The sequence below is a fragment of the Cheilinus undulatus genome, linkage group 7 (assembly GCF_018320785.1).
Source record: "Cheilinus undulatus linkage group 7, ASM1832078v1, whole genome shotgun sequence".
NCBI classification, from domain to species: Eukaryota; Metazoa; Chordata; class Actinopteri; order Labriformes; family Labridae; genus Cheilinus; species Cheilinus undulatus.
The window spans coordinates 33,114,722-33,130,336 of NC_054871.1; the positions used below are offsets into that span (position 1 = coordinate 33,114,722).

General features: G+C 39.4%; 1 protein-coding gene across 6 annotated transcripts in view; it reads left to right on the top strand.

The window, feature by feature from the left end:
* Positions 1-15,615, top strand: part of celf5a (cugbp, Elav-like family member 5a) — a 320,356-nt gene that overhangs the window by 18,974 nt on the left and 285,767 nt on the right. For all 6 annotated transcript variants that reach the window (XM_041791997.1, XM_041791999.1, XM_041792000.1 and 3 more), the window contains exon 2: positions 8,987-9,069. In XM_041791997.1, coding sequence (XP_041647931.1) covers positions 8,987-9,069 — 83 coding nt within the window. The remainder of the gene's footprint in view (positions 1-8,986; positions 9,070-15,615) is intronic.

Below are 15,615 nucleotides of genomic sequence, written 5' to 3' on the forward strand. Positions count from 1 at the left end.
AACATGGGTGCCCTTAGGCATGACCTTTGACCTATGAACCTGAAAAAAACAGATCAGTTATTCTTTGAGTCAGGGTGAAAAAACAAACATGCATATGGACAACCTGGAAACGTGAAGTGTTTTGACTTAGTAACCAACCCCAGAGGATTGTTTTTAGATCTATTTTGGGGCTTTTTGGCGATTTTATTTTGGGGGCAGTGGACAGAGTCGCAAAATGGAATGAGAGTCAGGAACAACATGTGGTGAAAGAGCCACAGGATAGGAAGAAGAAAGGTGATTTAGATGTATCAATAAGCATTTTAGTGTTTGCTGGAGGGATTATATACATACATGAACAAACTATGTTTATATTGACATGTATGTGGCTGAACTCTTACTTGTGTATAAAGATCCAACATTTACATTAATGATGCCATATGTAGTTCTGCTGTATGTTTTGTGAATGTAATATGAAATAGTAAGCTGAATATGATTCTGTGTAGAGCTATGCTGGGAGTAATGAAGAGCCTCAGCTACAGAAAATGTAAATGCCCCAACTATAGTGTTTCATCCACCGTCGCTCTCTCCCTCTCTCTATATTTCTCTGTCTCATCCACTCTTTTTCTCATCCATGTAGGACTCTTTAATTACATGCCAATTCAACACAGTGGAGATGAAGAGACCTGGCCCTATTTCCCAGTACACACAGACTGTGCACTTTTAAAATATATCATTAAGAAATCGTAAACGAGAGAGGAAGTGAGCTGGCAGAAAAGAGGCACACGGGATGGGAAAAAGAAAGAAAAGGGAAGGGAAGTGAAGAGGAAGAGGGGGAGAATTTCTTCTCTTTGGAGCTGAATTCAGTGTGTGCGATAAGGCTGTTTTAGCTTTCTATCAGATGATGCACAGGATCATCTCCTCACAATGGGAAGGCTTTCCCCATTGCTGTGTCAGCAGGCTCTGATTACAGTGGCTTTTTGTTGTGTTTCAAACAATTTCATCATGCAGCCCTCCTCCTGCCCCCCCACCGCCACTGTTCTGCACTTGGTATGCAACGTAGCGCTGGCAATTTGTACGTGTTTGGATTCCAATTATGGACTTGTTAAAGCCTTTTTGCCTGTGGCCTGCAAATTCTTATTAAGCCATACATTAAAGAGCACAGAATCACATTTAAATGGAGTTCATGTTTCTCTTTTGTTTGCCACTGTTGTGGTTCTTATTAATTTATTCTCAATGCCCTATATGCATTACAAACATTACCATTTAATCGTGTTTGTGATTGTAATGCAAAATACTTGTTTCTTACTCAGAGATAAAGCCAGCATTTGTCTAGAAAACCAACAACAACAAGTCCAGAGAGAGCGGCAGAAAGAGAGAAAAACAAGCACCAAAATGGAGCCATTCCCTCCGATTACCCTCAACCATTTCAGAAACAAACAAACCAAAAAAAAAGCACGAATATTTACACAGCCTTTTTTCTTTCTTTTTGAGCTGACATAGAGGAGAAAAAAAAGGAGGCAGCAGTGTGAGTGATTGAGTGATTTGCTTGGTGGCCATTGGAAATCATTAGGTTAGGGGTGTTGGGACAAGGGAGGCTATGGGGAGGACACCAGTGCTACAGTCAGCCACCTCAAAGGTCATAACCCTGGACAGTCTCCATCACTATCTGTCTTTCTTATGCTGAGAAGCCTGGCAGGGTGCTGACTGACTGCCCCAAACAAAAGGAGAAGCTTTATTGAGTATAACAGAGGGGAACTTAATATGAGCGAAATAAAAGAACATGAACATAAACGCACAGATGTGCTGGCGCTTTTATGCATCTGCAGACTCTTCGCACTTGGAGCAGCAAAGGCAAAACAGGTTACGGCTCAATCAACGGATCAATGGCTGACATGGCATTTTAACCCTCTTCTTCTGATACGGTCCTGCAAAGGTTACGGTGGAGAATTACCCTAAGAGCAGGGGCCAATGAGATCGTCACGCATGCACAGGCATACAACAAACATAGATGGTTGATTTTCCCAATGGTTGAAAGCATTGACTGTGTAGAAATATGGGCAGAACAGCCAAACCAAAATATCCCTGTGACTAGAGCTGCAACACTGAACTAATAAAATCTATAAAGATCAATTATTTAAAGTGTTGGCAACAAATTAGATTATTAAATGTGCTATGTTAAATGATTTTTATGCCATTCACAATGGCAGCAGACAGTGAAGCAGTTTGTTTCCACACTTGCAGCTTGAGCTGTGTTTTATTGTGTTGTATAGATCCACTTAAGTGCCACCTTTTACTCTGATGTCTCAGTGTTACCCACAGGAGTTTAGGACACTATGGTGGGGGGACCCAAAGCTTCTAGGGGGTCCGGGGGCTCTAATAATGAGCATTTTAGAGCAAAATGAAGAGGCATTTATTTTTCAATCAGACTTATGATTATGATTTAATTGGCTGATTTCCAGTTTTCAGTTTTTTTTTTTCTTGTCTGACCTGATGATAAAGATTTTGGATGATACAGATTTTCTTTTCCAAAAAAATCTTTTTTTTTTTTTTTTTTTTTTTTTACCCCCTTGTCTTTAATTGATTTTTATGTTCACATAAAACATCCAGTGTATATGCTTTATTAAAGAAAACCTTCCAAAGTGCACCAGTTCACATGACCATCTTTGACGTTAACTTAAACTTATCTACACTAGAGAATTGTGTTTCAGGCTTTATTTTTGTATCAGTGTTTACTTTTATTCAATAAAAGGAACAGAGATGTTTACAGCAGCCACATTGTCTCTTACCACTGAATGAATTTTGTATCATCCAACAAATAACTAAAATCAGTGACTGTTAAACTCACCGACTGTTTTTCCCTTCCAAAGATGAGACATTGACAAGCTAAAAAAAGATATTTGATAATGAAACTCTGATAAAATATAGGTTTGTTTTCAATACAGAGCGGGCAGAGACTTAGCTGTTAACAGTGGGCTGTGAGACTTTGTTATATTTTGAAATTGGATGTCTGATTTAGGTGTGTGTGTCAAGAAAAAGGAAAGGCATATGGTCTGATAGGAATCATAACAATATTAAAGAGTAACAGAACCCCAGAGTACTGGATGAGGTGCATCTACTCCTGAGTTTCTAAAAGTGCCTTTAGAGCATAGGGATCAAAACTTTTCAAACCCTAAACTATTTTTTAACCATTTTGTCTCACCTGGACTAATTTTCTGTAAAAGCTTCTAAAACATCAACCATGTTGTGCACAGTAAAGCTGTAAACATCCTTTTTTTTCAGGACAACCATGGCTTTCAGAGTATAAGTGCTGCAGTAATGTCACTAGAATTAAAAGAAAAAAGTCATGGGACTATAAAAGACAGGACAGGAAAGAAATAACTGGGAATTAAAACTCAAAATATTTTTTATGGATGACAGTTTTTAACAAACATGTTCTCCCATCTCTTTGGGACCAATACATGAAAAATAATCATTCTGTGACAAACCACTTTCAAAATATTGGCATATTTATAAGAAAAGTCCTTGCACTGTTTTGTAATGGCTCTGTTTGTACCATTAATCAAAGCAGTTCCTGTCTGTGGTGATACAGAAGACTACATCACAGACAGGAACTGTCTCTCTTTCTCTCTACTCTGAGCTATTAAGACTCTGTCATTCATGATCTGTACAGTAAGAGATGCTACAATGAAACACCCTACCATTAGTTGTCCAGGTCCGTGACAAAGAATTCTAGAATACAAAATGGCTGTTAGCATTAGCTGCTAGCAGCAGAAATGATCAAACATTGATTACAAAAAATGATAAAAAGACGTTAAATGTTGGATTTACTGGTGTAGATGTAATCTTTGAATAGCTCTGAAAGTCACTAAAGTTCCAGGCAATCTGAAAAAAGCTTCAGAAAGGGCTTCAAAGGCATGGACAGCGTCATTAGAATGGCACAATAGCTAGCTTCAAAAGGACAAAAAGGAAAAGGCTACAGTATATGGTTCAAAAGTTATTCAACTTTTAATAAATTCTGTCACTTCTACTCACTTATGACAACGTCGGAGCCATGAAGCCATGAGTGATTAATCAAGAAGCAATGACACGTTTGCCACAACCATGGCGGTCCAGAATCACATCATTTTGCAGTAGAAAAGTAGATTTTGATGGACCTGAATTGATCAACATCACCACCAGATGCCCATATTCATTTTTCATCTGAAAAACTGATGTAGAGGTTCAATAACTCCTAGGCTATGGCTTCTCTTTGTAAAAATAAGAAAGAGGTTTGGTAGGTCAAATTTGTTGGTCATCTATGAAATGTATGCCAGATTTTGTGGAAAAAGAACAGTGATTTTTTTTGTCAATAGTTGTTAAAGCTATTTGATGTGTAAAAGTTATTTTTAAAAATGTACTTTTCAATTATCATTATCAAAAGAATAAGAGCAATTTTATATTTTTTTGACAGCCCAGGAACGTCTTGAACATCTGTCTTCTGCTTCTGAATACAGAGCTGCAAATAAACATTTTTTTAACTGTTTAACTGATAAAGATATTGAATGTAATTGATGGTTGCAGCCATAAAGCAGACACTCACTTATTGGAAAGCTGAATAGTTTTTTCTTCTTTTCATTTTTCATCCTCTATTCTTTTAGTCCATTTGAGAGTGTTAAAAGAAGCTGCATTTGCCATCAGAACTGTTGATCATGGCCTTGCATTTGCTTCATTTGCATCAAATTACTAACAGGAAACTAAAGTGCTCCGACATACAGTAAATCAGTGTTATTATATCTCACTATCACAGCAGACTTCTACTGTGATAGAGGAGGTGGGGTTCATGACCTGTGCTGCAGCTGGTTAGCATGGGGAGCTCTTAAACTTTTGGCTCCATGGCACCGTCTATGCTTAAAATGAACAGAAACAGATTTGGATATTATACCCAAATCACTACCCACTGAATACATTTAGCTGTTAAAATGAGATCTAAAACACAATGATGCTAACAAAGTGTCTTCAGAGTGGTAGAAATATGATGCACAGTAACCCATAGGAACCTCATTAATATAACACAAGAAAATCTATTTATTCAGACAGTCAAGGGGGAAAATGATGCATCTTGTTTCTCTCCATCTCTCCTCTCGTATTTGTGTATTCAGTGATTTTTGACAGATGTTGTGTATGCTTAACATTCGTGCTTGGTGGGTGTCTTTGAGTTTGTGTGTGTGGTAGGCAGCATACCTGAAAACTCGCTGTTGCTGTTTACTCTGGAGAGTTTTAACACCACATCCTGTCCTCACTTCTCCTCTGTCAGTATCTCCCTCCATCCTCCATCCCTACAGTGCTCTCATCCACTCTTCTTTCCTTTTCTATACCCCAAAAATATTCTCCTGCAGTCCTGTTTCTTGTGTCTCCGCTGCTGTCACAATCACTCAGGTTGGGGACGCTGGCCAGGCTGCTAGGAGCTTTTGACAGGTCATGGCACAAGGGATAGTGAGGCTGTACAGGCCTCTGCCCACCACCACTTTTTTTCTTGTGGTTTTGTTTTCTCCTTCTCTACCCCATCCATCTAAAACTGTCTGCATGTAGCCTAGGGTGTTGCATTGCTCTATGTTTTCATTATTGTTGCAAGGTGTTCTATTTTCGCTAAACCTTTATCTGGTTTATTAGTTTTCATGAATGCTCAGTATCCATACAGGGTAATCAGATTGATTTTTGTCATTGTAATAGGTTGACATTTAGGTGCATAGCCTACATCTTTGGGTGACTCCACTGTAAGAGCATATCATCTGCTACTGGGCACACAAAGCGTCATGTTCTTTATTTAGAAGCTTTGCAATTAAATTGTAATAATTTCTCTTCAAGAATTAAATGTGATATTTAGTAATTTAGTTTAAGGGTGAAAAAATTAGGCCCAATCAGGCACTCTAGGCAGCTTAGGCGTCTTTTTGGGTATGCATGTACGTAATTCATTAGGGTTTATCAAAAAGTGTTTCATCTTTATGTATCAATACCAAACACAATCGCAGTATTTCTGTGTTTTCAGGAGAGCAAATGTGTATTAATAATATTGCACATAGTGACATTGATTTGATTTAATGCTTAATAATAACAATAATGATAATGTCTTGGAATTATAAAGCAACCCAAGGATGCAGGGTATAATGGGTAACCTACCCCTGACGATGCAAATATGTTTTTTTTTAAAGATAATTAATACTCTCTTAACTGCTGCACCAAGCTGTTTGCTATAGACCTCAACAGTGCCCACTTTTTGGGTGGCTCTAGTTCTGGAAGTAAAACTCGCCATGTATATCTATCTTTGCAAAATCCTTACTACAACGCATGCATGGACCAAGCTAACCAGCTACCCACATACTCATAAAAAACATTTGATTTGATGCAAAAACAGCACTCAAAAAGGGAGAAAGACAAAGATACACAAGTGTACATATTTTTTCACAAGGACAAAGAGACTGTATCCCATTATCCATTGCATTTTCTATTATTCATTGTTAATGATAGTTTTTCAAGCCTTAAAAACTTTTTATCTTCCTTATTTGTACACTTAGCTTTATTGTATTGTTTACATTTTGAATAATAAAGTCTTAATGTATAGGGATGCACATTATTGGATTTTTGTCAATATCTGATATGCCAAATCAATTTTAGCTGATATAGATATTGAAACTGATATTTAAGTGTAGTTCCAACTTTAAACTTAAGTCCTTAAAACACACTTTAAAGTTTAAAGAATAATGATGAACACTGATATCATACTGACAGTATGGTGCATCCCTACTAATATATCATAGTTTACGTACAAAGTGCTTCATACTACAGTGGCATGAATGGATGTCATCTCCAGCAGACAGTCATTGTTTGCATGGGCAGACATGTCCATGATTACAGGAGACACCACCAATCAGTGACATTGCTGATACACTCTAGGATTGTGGGTATTGTAGTATTCTTGGCAAAGATCATGAATAATGAAAACTGCGTTTTCTTAAAAAGAGGTTAATATCTTACAAATGTTTGTTTTCTATAGGAGCATATAGCATTGTTTAGGTAGCTTGTGGTAAGTCTGACTTGGATGTATATGAAAATATGGCTTAAAATCAAAGCTGCCGTGGGAAAATGAATATTACTTCCCGAACCACACTGTTGAGCTCTATTAGGATGCCATACAGCCACCTGCAGCCTCCTGGGAGGTCAGAATCATTAATTGGTGCTAGTAAAGCATGCAGTTCATATTGCCCAGTACAAAAGTACCATTCTCTTCATGTTTTGCTATGCTAAGGACCCATACAGCACTGTTCTTTAGCATTTATGTGGGAACAATCTCCCTTTTTGATGATTACAATGAATTATCATTTGTTTGTTGTTCACATAAAGAGAGAGAGTGAGAAGGGGACAGAGAGAAAACAAAAGAGAGAGAGAGTCTGTGAGAAAAGAGCGGTGCACGGCGCTGCCAGTTCGAGCTTACATCAGAAACAGTCTGATTTTTCCTTTTAAGACATTTTAAAGACAATCAGATCAGACAGGAACATTCAGACCTAACTTGTCTCTTTTCCCTTTTTTGTCAGATTTTATCATAAAGAATGGTTGAGGTGAGTCACAGGTGTTGATAAACCCTCTAGAGGTTTTCAGAATTTTACCTAGTAAAAGGTGAGTCTCTCTCTCTCTCACCTGTTGCTCTCTCTCTGTCCCATATTGATAATCTGCTGCTTAGCTGAGAAACCTATGCGTGCACAAGTGCACATGCACTATCACCTGGAGCGTACATTTTTTTATGGTTGGTTTTAACATCACATTTGATATCTAAATAGTTATAAGTTTGCATGTTTTAAAGGGAACACTGTATTTATGTTTTACTTTGCTTTCATGTACTGATATAATACAAAAGTATAAGCAAGGAAAGTGTATCATCTCCCAACTATTTAGGGTGAGTCAAATGAACAAGTGGGTGGGCCCAGATCGGCATTCTCCATAATGCTGCATCTGCCTGAACCTTTTTAGATGAACCCCTTAATATAAAACAAGGGATTTTCAACTGCTCTTCTCTCCCTCCTCTCAGTTTAGCCTCACTTTACTGTTCTTTCGGTCTCTGTCTCTCTCTCTCACTCCACACGTACCCCTGCTCACTCAGCACCCTGGGACAGTGAAAGCCGAGCAGAAAAGAGCAGAAATCGTATATTCTGGTAGAAAAAACTCTGTGTCTTCTGATTGTTCCAAATCAGAAGTGAGTAACTTGGAAAAAGCTAATTAGTGACAGTATGTATTTTTTTTCATTATTGTAGGCGCTAGTATTAAAAAGTGCTCTGTAACCTATGTTTGTAAACTCGGTCTGATGTTTGTCAACTTCGTAAGATGTTTGTAAACTCCGGCAGATGTTTTTTCAACTCTGTCAGATATTTGTAAACTTAGTCAGATGTTTGTCAACTCTGTCTGATGATTGTCAACTTCGTCAGATTTGTGTCAACTTTTTCAGATGTTTGTCAACCCAGTCAGATGTTTGTCAACTCTGTCAGTTGTTTTCAACTCAATTAGATGTTTGCCAACTTCTTTAGATGTTTTTCAGCTCAGTCAAATGTTTGTCAACTTCGTCAGATGTTTGTCAACTCAGTTTTTTTTCAACTTCATAAGATGTTTGTCATCTTCGTCAGATGTTTTTCAACTCCATCGGATATTTATCAACTCAGTCAGATGTTTTTCAACTCTGTCAGATGTTTGTAAACTTCGTCAGATGTCTATCAACTCAGTCAGATGTTTGTCAACTTTGTTAGATGTTTATAAACTCTATCAGATGTCTGCCCAAAGATGCCAGTTCACCAAATCACAGGCAAAATATAACAATATAGGCTGTGCAATAAGCATGTAAGTTTTTCATTTCCAAAATAGGAAAGTGTCCTTTTGTTTTCAGGTTTGCAGTTTTTGTTCTTTTTTGTTGTTTTCTCTCTCTTTGATAATAATTCAGTGATATTCATCATACTAAACAGATCTTTATGTCTAACCTGTGTTTCAGGTTGTGCATTTCTCACCTACTGCGCCCGAGAATCGGCCATCAAAGCTCAAAACGCCCTCCATGAACAGAAAACACTGCCAGGGGTAAGTTTCTGTTCCTCTGTCCGCCTCGATCTGTCTCCCCTCCTCTCTTTTTGTCTCCCTCTATGGTGGTCAGCCATGCCATCTGGACTCAGCCCCACACCAGCCGGCATTCTCCATGCATGGCCCCCGAGATGAAAAACACTTTGGAAAGCAATTCAATCAATAGCTTAGCTGTTTGAAGGCCCAGTTTCAACTTTTCCATGTGTCTGTTCTTTGGGGGGTATTGCCAGCATTGATCAGACCAGCTCGGCTTCACACTTTTGAAGCAATAGTGCAGAATGACTGATTTTTAGAGCGCAGATCTGTGCATTTCAGGTGCTTCCAACATAGTAAATGTCAATTTGAGTTTAGGTTAATGATAGTAAAATAATTCATCAGGTAAGGAGTATTTACATCCCTCCATCTGTGTGGGAACCTGACTAGTGTTAACTGAAAGAGACATAAGTATGAGGGGCGGGTAGGAGCGGCTCCCTGCAGAGACAGCATGGCTTAACATGGTCCGATCAAGCTTGCACTGGAGAGAAACATCAGTAAAGCTCAACTCATCCCCCTCCCACCCCATCCCCTCACCCCCAGCAGCCTTTCTGATGGAAACAAAGAACCTGAGAAACCCAGCCAAAAGGCATATGTTTCAGTTAATCATGCAAATACAACAACCATAAACTTATGACATTTTTCTGGTGGCTTTTCTTGAGAAAACACGTTCTTTCGTTTATCCTACAAATTAGCTTAGCATGATGCTCGAGGGGGTTGTTCCCTTCCCTTTTTTCCTCTGCATTTGAATAATAAGATTGCATACTGTTAAAGAAAATAAGAGTTCTCACATAATGCCAGAGGATGCACTCATGACAGGAAAAAAAATCTCTAGATGTTGAACTGTTTTCATCCTTGGTCTGGCTCATGTCTCATAGTCATTAATTATGTAGCCACTCCCTTGCTGCCTGGCAGGTTGACCCACCATTGGGATTAAATAGTTGATGTGGCTGAATGTAAACATGGGAGGCATGTGGGCCGAGGCATAGCTAACAAGGCCGATGCTGCTCCCTTTTCTTCTCTTTGTGCATCTCTAAAGCATGTGGGCTTTGAAGCTTTAACAATCAACCACTTGAGGGCTGTAAACAACCTTACTTTATATTGCATCAGCTAAGGTATAGATGAGAAATACTATTTAATGCTTCACAGCCATGATGAATAGAGTATGAACTGATTTACCAAACACAGCCTTCAGTGTTGTATTCCTTACAAACCATCTCTAGGATTCTTGATTCCAGTGATTCTGAAAGTTAACCAGTATCACTTGTGACAAACACAACCATTTTCATGTACCTTTCAGTCCAGCTGTAGCCCTCCCGCTGACTCCCCCTCCAGCCCAACCCCACCCTGTCCTGTCCAGCCCGCATCCTCCTGTCTCCCCTCTTTCCCAGCAATACTCTCCCTTAGACAGAGCGTGTCATAGAAATGTAACAGGCCGACATTGATGGGTGTCAGGCCTCACAGGCGAGGCTGCTCTTCTCTTCCCTTTGACTTCACTCACACATAAAAACACCAGTGGTCTGAGGAAATTCAGGGAATGCTCTCAGACTGCAGCCACATAAATGAGTGCAATGACAACAGTATGCCTGTTTGCCTAAACATCCTATAACCCCTGCACCAACAACTATGGAGAGATTAACTCATAAAAGATAATTGACAGGAGATATACAAGAGATTTTTTGATACATCATGCCCCCTAGGTGAAGTTGCCTCCTCCCCTCCTTTCCCGTGCCCTCTCTTGAGCCTCCCTGCCTCTAAATCTTTAATGTAATGACCACTGTTGCTTGACTGCTTGATGGTAAGGAGATATGCCACATGTTTGTTTGCAAAATCCTGTTAGATATGCAGTATGCCAGGGGCTACGGTTTAATTAATGTAAACTAGGATTCTCCAGAGAGGAGTTAAGAGTTATTAAGGCCTCTGTGTTGTCATTAACTCTTGCATGGCTACTGTATGCTCAGGGCAGCTCTGTCCAGTGAGGTTACTCTTCCAAGTCTGCAATTCTGAATGTTCAAATCTGGTTTCATGTCAAACCACCAAAATCCCCTAGGACTTGTTGCAAATTTAATAAGACCAGGTTTGAACCACCTAACAAGCAATTCTGAATTTCAGGGCCCTTGCTGAACACAGGGCACAAACAAAATACAATTGGGCACCTGCGTTTGTGCAATTGAATTTCATGAGATAGTTTGTTAGAATTCATGCAAGTCTTGAGCTAGAGAAGACACACTGTATGGACACAAGTATTCGGCTGCCTGACCATTACACCAACAGGGGCTGTGAGACATTGAGCTGACCCCCCTTTTGCAGCTATAACACCCTCCACTCTTGTTGAAAGGCTTTCCACAAGATTTTTGAGGTTTTTTTTGGGACTTTGTGCCCATTCAGTCTGTAGAGCATTTATGAGGTCAGACACTGATGTTGGACAAAGGTGCTTAATGGGGTTGAGGTCAGGACTCTGTGTGGGCCAGTCAAGTTCTTCCCCACCAAACTCATCAAACCATGTCTTTACAGTCCTTGCTTTATGCACTGGGGCACAGTCATGTTGGACTAGAAAAGGACCTTCCCTAAACTGTTGCAACAAAGTTGGAGCATAGCATTGTCCAAATTGTCTTGGTCTGGTGAAGCATTTAGATTGTCCTTCGATGGAGATAAGAGGCCTAGCCCAAACCCTGAAAACAGCCCCATACCATTATCCCTCCTATGTCAAACTTCAATGTTGGCACCATGCAGTCAGGCAGGTAACCCAGAGTTGCCCATCTGACTGCCAAACAGAGCTTGCAAGCAACTAATCGGCCATGGAAAACCATTCCATTAGGCTCCTGCCACAGTTTTGTGCTGCCAGTGTAAAGTTTCAGCTTTGGAATCAGGAGAGCTTTGGAGACTTTTACACATCATGTGCCTTAGCAATCATTGACCCCTGTGGTCTTCTGCTTTCTTGGCTGAGTAGCTGTTGCTCCTAAATGCTTCCACTTTCTAAAACAAACACTTACAGTTGAATGTGGAATATCCAGCTGGGATGATATTTCACAAAGCTTCTTCTTCTATATATATATATATATTTTTTTTTTTTTTGGGGGGGGGGGGCTTTTTATGCCTTTAACAATAGAGGAGGACAGTGGATAGAATCCGAAACAGGGACAAGAGAACTGGGGAGAGACATGTGGGAAAGCGCCACAGGCTGGATTCCAACTCAGGCTGACAGTGTACATGGGATGCACCTTAACCCCTTAAAGCCTGTTGTCGCATATTTGATACATACCTTTATGATACCTCTATCTAATCAATATGATAATAAATTACAAAAAAAACCTTCTGAATACATTATGAAAAATGATAAAAATGCCCTCAAGGAATAATATATGTGCTAAATTTTATTAAAATTTGGATTTTTTTGGATTTCAGTAGAAAGTGAAATAAACATTTCATTTCCAAAAAATTAGAATTTTCTGGCTATAATTTGTGTTTTCAGGCTTTAAGGGGTTAAATCACTAGGCCACCTTGGTCCAAAGCTTCTTACTGTAAAATGCCATGCATCACAGTAACGCACTTGAAGTCAGTGAGCTCTTTAGAATGACCCATTTTGTATCACAATTGTTTGCAAATGGAAACGGCTTGATTTTATACACCTGTGGCTACGGGTCTGACTGAAACACCTGAATTCAATAATAACAGGTTGTCCATATAGTGTATAGTGTAGCCAGGCATACACTGGGAAATTTCTGGAGGTCTCAGGTAGTCCTATTTCCTGCTTGTTTATTTCCTTTATTATAAGGAAAGCATATAAGAAAGGCATTCCTGCTCTTCACGTGGTGATTTAACATACTGTCTGACAATTTACAAAAGAAAAAATCCCACAAAGTTGGGGATTCTGCTTGTGGCTCTGCTCTAAATTTGCCATTGTGTGCAGTCGTATGACTGAAATTTCAAACATGCCAGAAATCAAGATGGTCAGGCACTGGTGAGCCATCGTGTCTTCCTGTACACTGTACAATGAACAATTGGCTGAAAATCGCACAACACAACACAACTGCAGTGTACGCATGGCTTAAAATGTAACCTTAGTTGTACTAGTTTTATCCCCTGTGTCGACCGCTCATAATTGCCAGAACTCTCACAGTTAAACTCGAATTATACATTTGGGTAAAAAAGAACACACCTGGAGTAGCTGCTGGGATATGAACGATGAAGACTGCATGACTTGTGGTCACGGTTCCTCATTTATTCAGTAATCCAGTAAACTGAGCTGAGAAGTTTTGTTGCTTGATATTGTAAAGAACACAGTGAACCATGTTTTACCAAAAAACAATGAAATATTTCTTTTATGTTGTGCACAAGTTGTTCTACGAGCATGGGTCACTTTCTTTAATTTGCTCATGTTTTGTTTGAGTGACAGCAGTAAAGGCATTTATTCCTGACACATGAAACTGTGATACACAATACATGTCCTGGTCCTGATTTGTATCAGCATTTGACTTCATAATCCCAAGTTTTAGGTTAAATCCTCTTAAATAACTTTAAGAACTAAATGTTGCATGTCTGGGTACGCTCAGATGTTCGCACAGAGGCACATGCACAAACACGCACACATCCCAGTGTCCTCTTATTACCCGTAAGAAGTGCTTGTGTTCTTGGATGTTATTATCCATGTCCCCCTGTTACACATTAGCTGCTGAAGGGAACAGTATGGCCTAATGGAAGTGTACTGGACTGGAATATAGATTCCTGCGGTGAAGTGTGATGGGAACCTCTGGGACATGAGTGCCTGACATAAGTTTGGTCACAAAATAGGAGAAGCTCTGACAGTTTACCAGGTGTGTGTCGCTTGGCTCTATTAACTGTGTGTGTGTGTTCGTGCTCATATGGTAAGCTGGTGTTGCATTGCAGCCAGGCCTACTGTATGTAGATACAGATAACAGTGTGTAAAGGTGGGATGAAAAACATGTGCACATGGCAGCTTGCCGTGATCGCACACACCGCCCACAACAGTCAGGCCTGATTATATTATTTGTGTGCTGTTTCGTGCTTGTTTGCAGCTGATGGAGATGCACTGCTTTTTATATTACATAACCACGACTGCTTTTGTGTATGTGAATATGCTTGCGTGTTTTAGCTCTAAATCCAACAATCAGTCCTACTCTCTCCAATAAAATATCAAGTAACCTCCGGTGACTAGATTATCCCTTATAACAAAATTCGCATAAGCAAAACAAATAAGCCGTGATTTGAGTTTAGACCCAGGAGGTCCTTCTTGTTGGTCTCACATTAAGTTGCACTGCATTGGATTTTTGCTGATATCTGTTATGCTGATATTTCCAAACTCATTCAGACAATACCAATACCTGTTTTAAATATTTCATTCAAACTTTTTGGGGCTTAGGGCCTTGTTCATTGTATTTTGCTACCCAATTTAGCAAAAATCTTACTCCTAATTATTTTGAGATCATGAGTATTAAACTCAATTACTCACTGATTTTACTACATTAGCATCCCATACATGTATTGAATTTAAACACTCTTAACTCTTTGAAAAACAGGTGATAATTGAAAAACAGGTGATAATTGAAAAACAGGTGATAATTGCCTCCAAGACTCTGGGACCTAGAAGAGTGGAGAGGCACAGAATCCACGTTGCGTGAAGTCCAGTGTGAAGTTTCCACAGTCAGTGATGATTTGGGCTGCCGTGGCATCTGCTGTTGTTGGTCCACTGTGTTTTCTGAAGTCCACAGTCAACACAGCCATCTACCAGGACATTTAAGAGCACTTCATGCTTCCTTTTGCTGACAGGCTTTATGGAGATGCTAATTTCATTTTCCAGCAGGACTTGGCACCTGCCCACGCTGCCAAAGGTACCAAAAGCTGGTTCAGTGACCATGGTGTTACTGTGCTTGATTGGCCAGCAAACTGGCCTGACCTGAAGAGGAAGATGAGAGACACCAGACCCAACAATGCAGATGACCTGAAGGCCGCTATCAAAGCAACCTGGGCTTCCGTTACACCTGAGCAGTGCCACAGGCTGATTGCCTCCATGCTATGCCGCATTGATGCAGTAATTCATGCAAAAGGAGGCCCAACCGAGTATTGAAGGCATAAAAATCAACATACTTTTCAGAAGCTTGACATTACTGTTTAAAACATCCTTTTTTATTGATCTTATGTAATATTCTAACTTTTTGAGACACTGAATTTTGGGTTTTCTTATCTGTAAGCCATAATCATCAACTATTCAAGAAATAAAGGCTTGAAATATTTCACTCTATGTGTAACAAGTCTATACAATATTAGGTTTCACTTTCAGAAAAGAGTGACAAAAAATATTGATCTTTTACATGATATTCTAATTTTTTGAGATGCCCCTGTATAGCATTGGAGAGGTCTAAAGAGTTTTAGTCACCTTTTTATTAACATCAAATCTGCCTTTTTTGGTCAGCTATCTGAGAAATTTGATATACCAAGGTCACACTTTTTTAGGTACTTACGGGCACAGCATTTCATTAAAGGATCAGTTGTAGA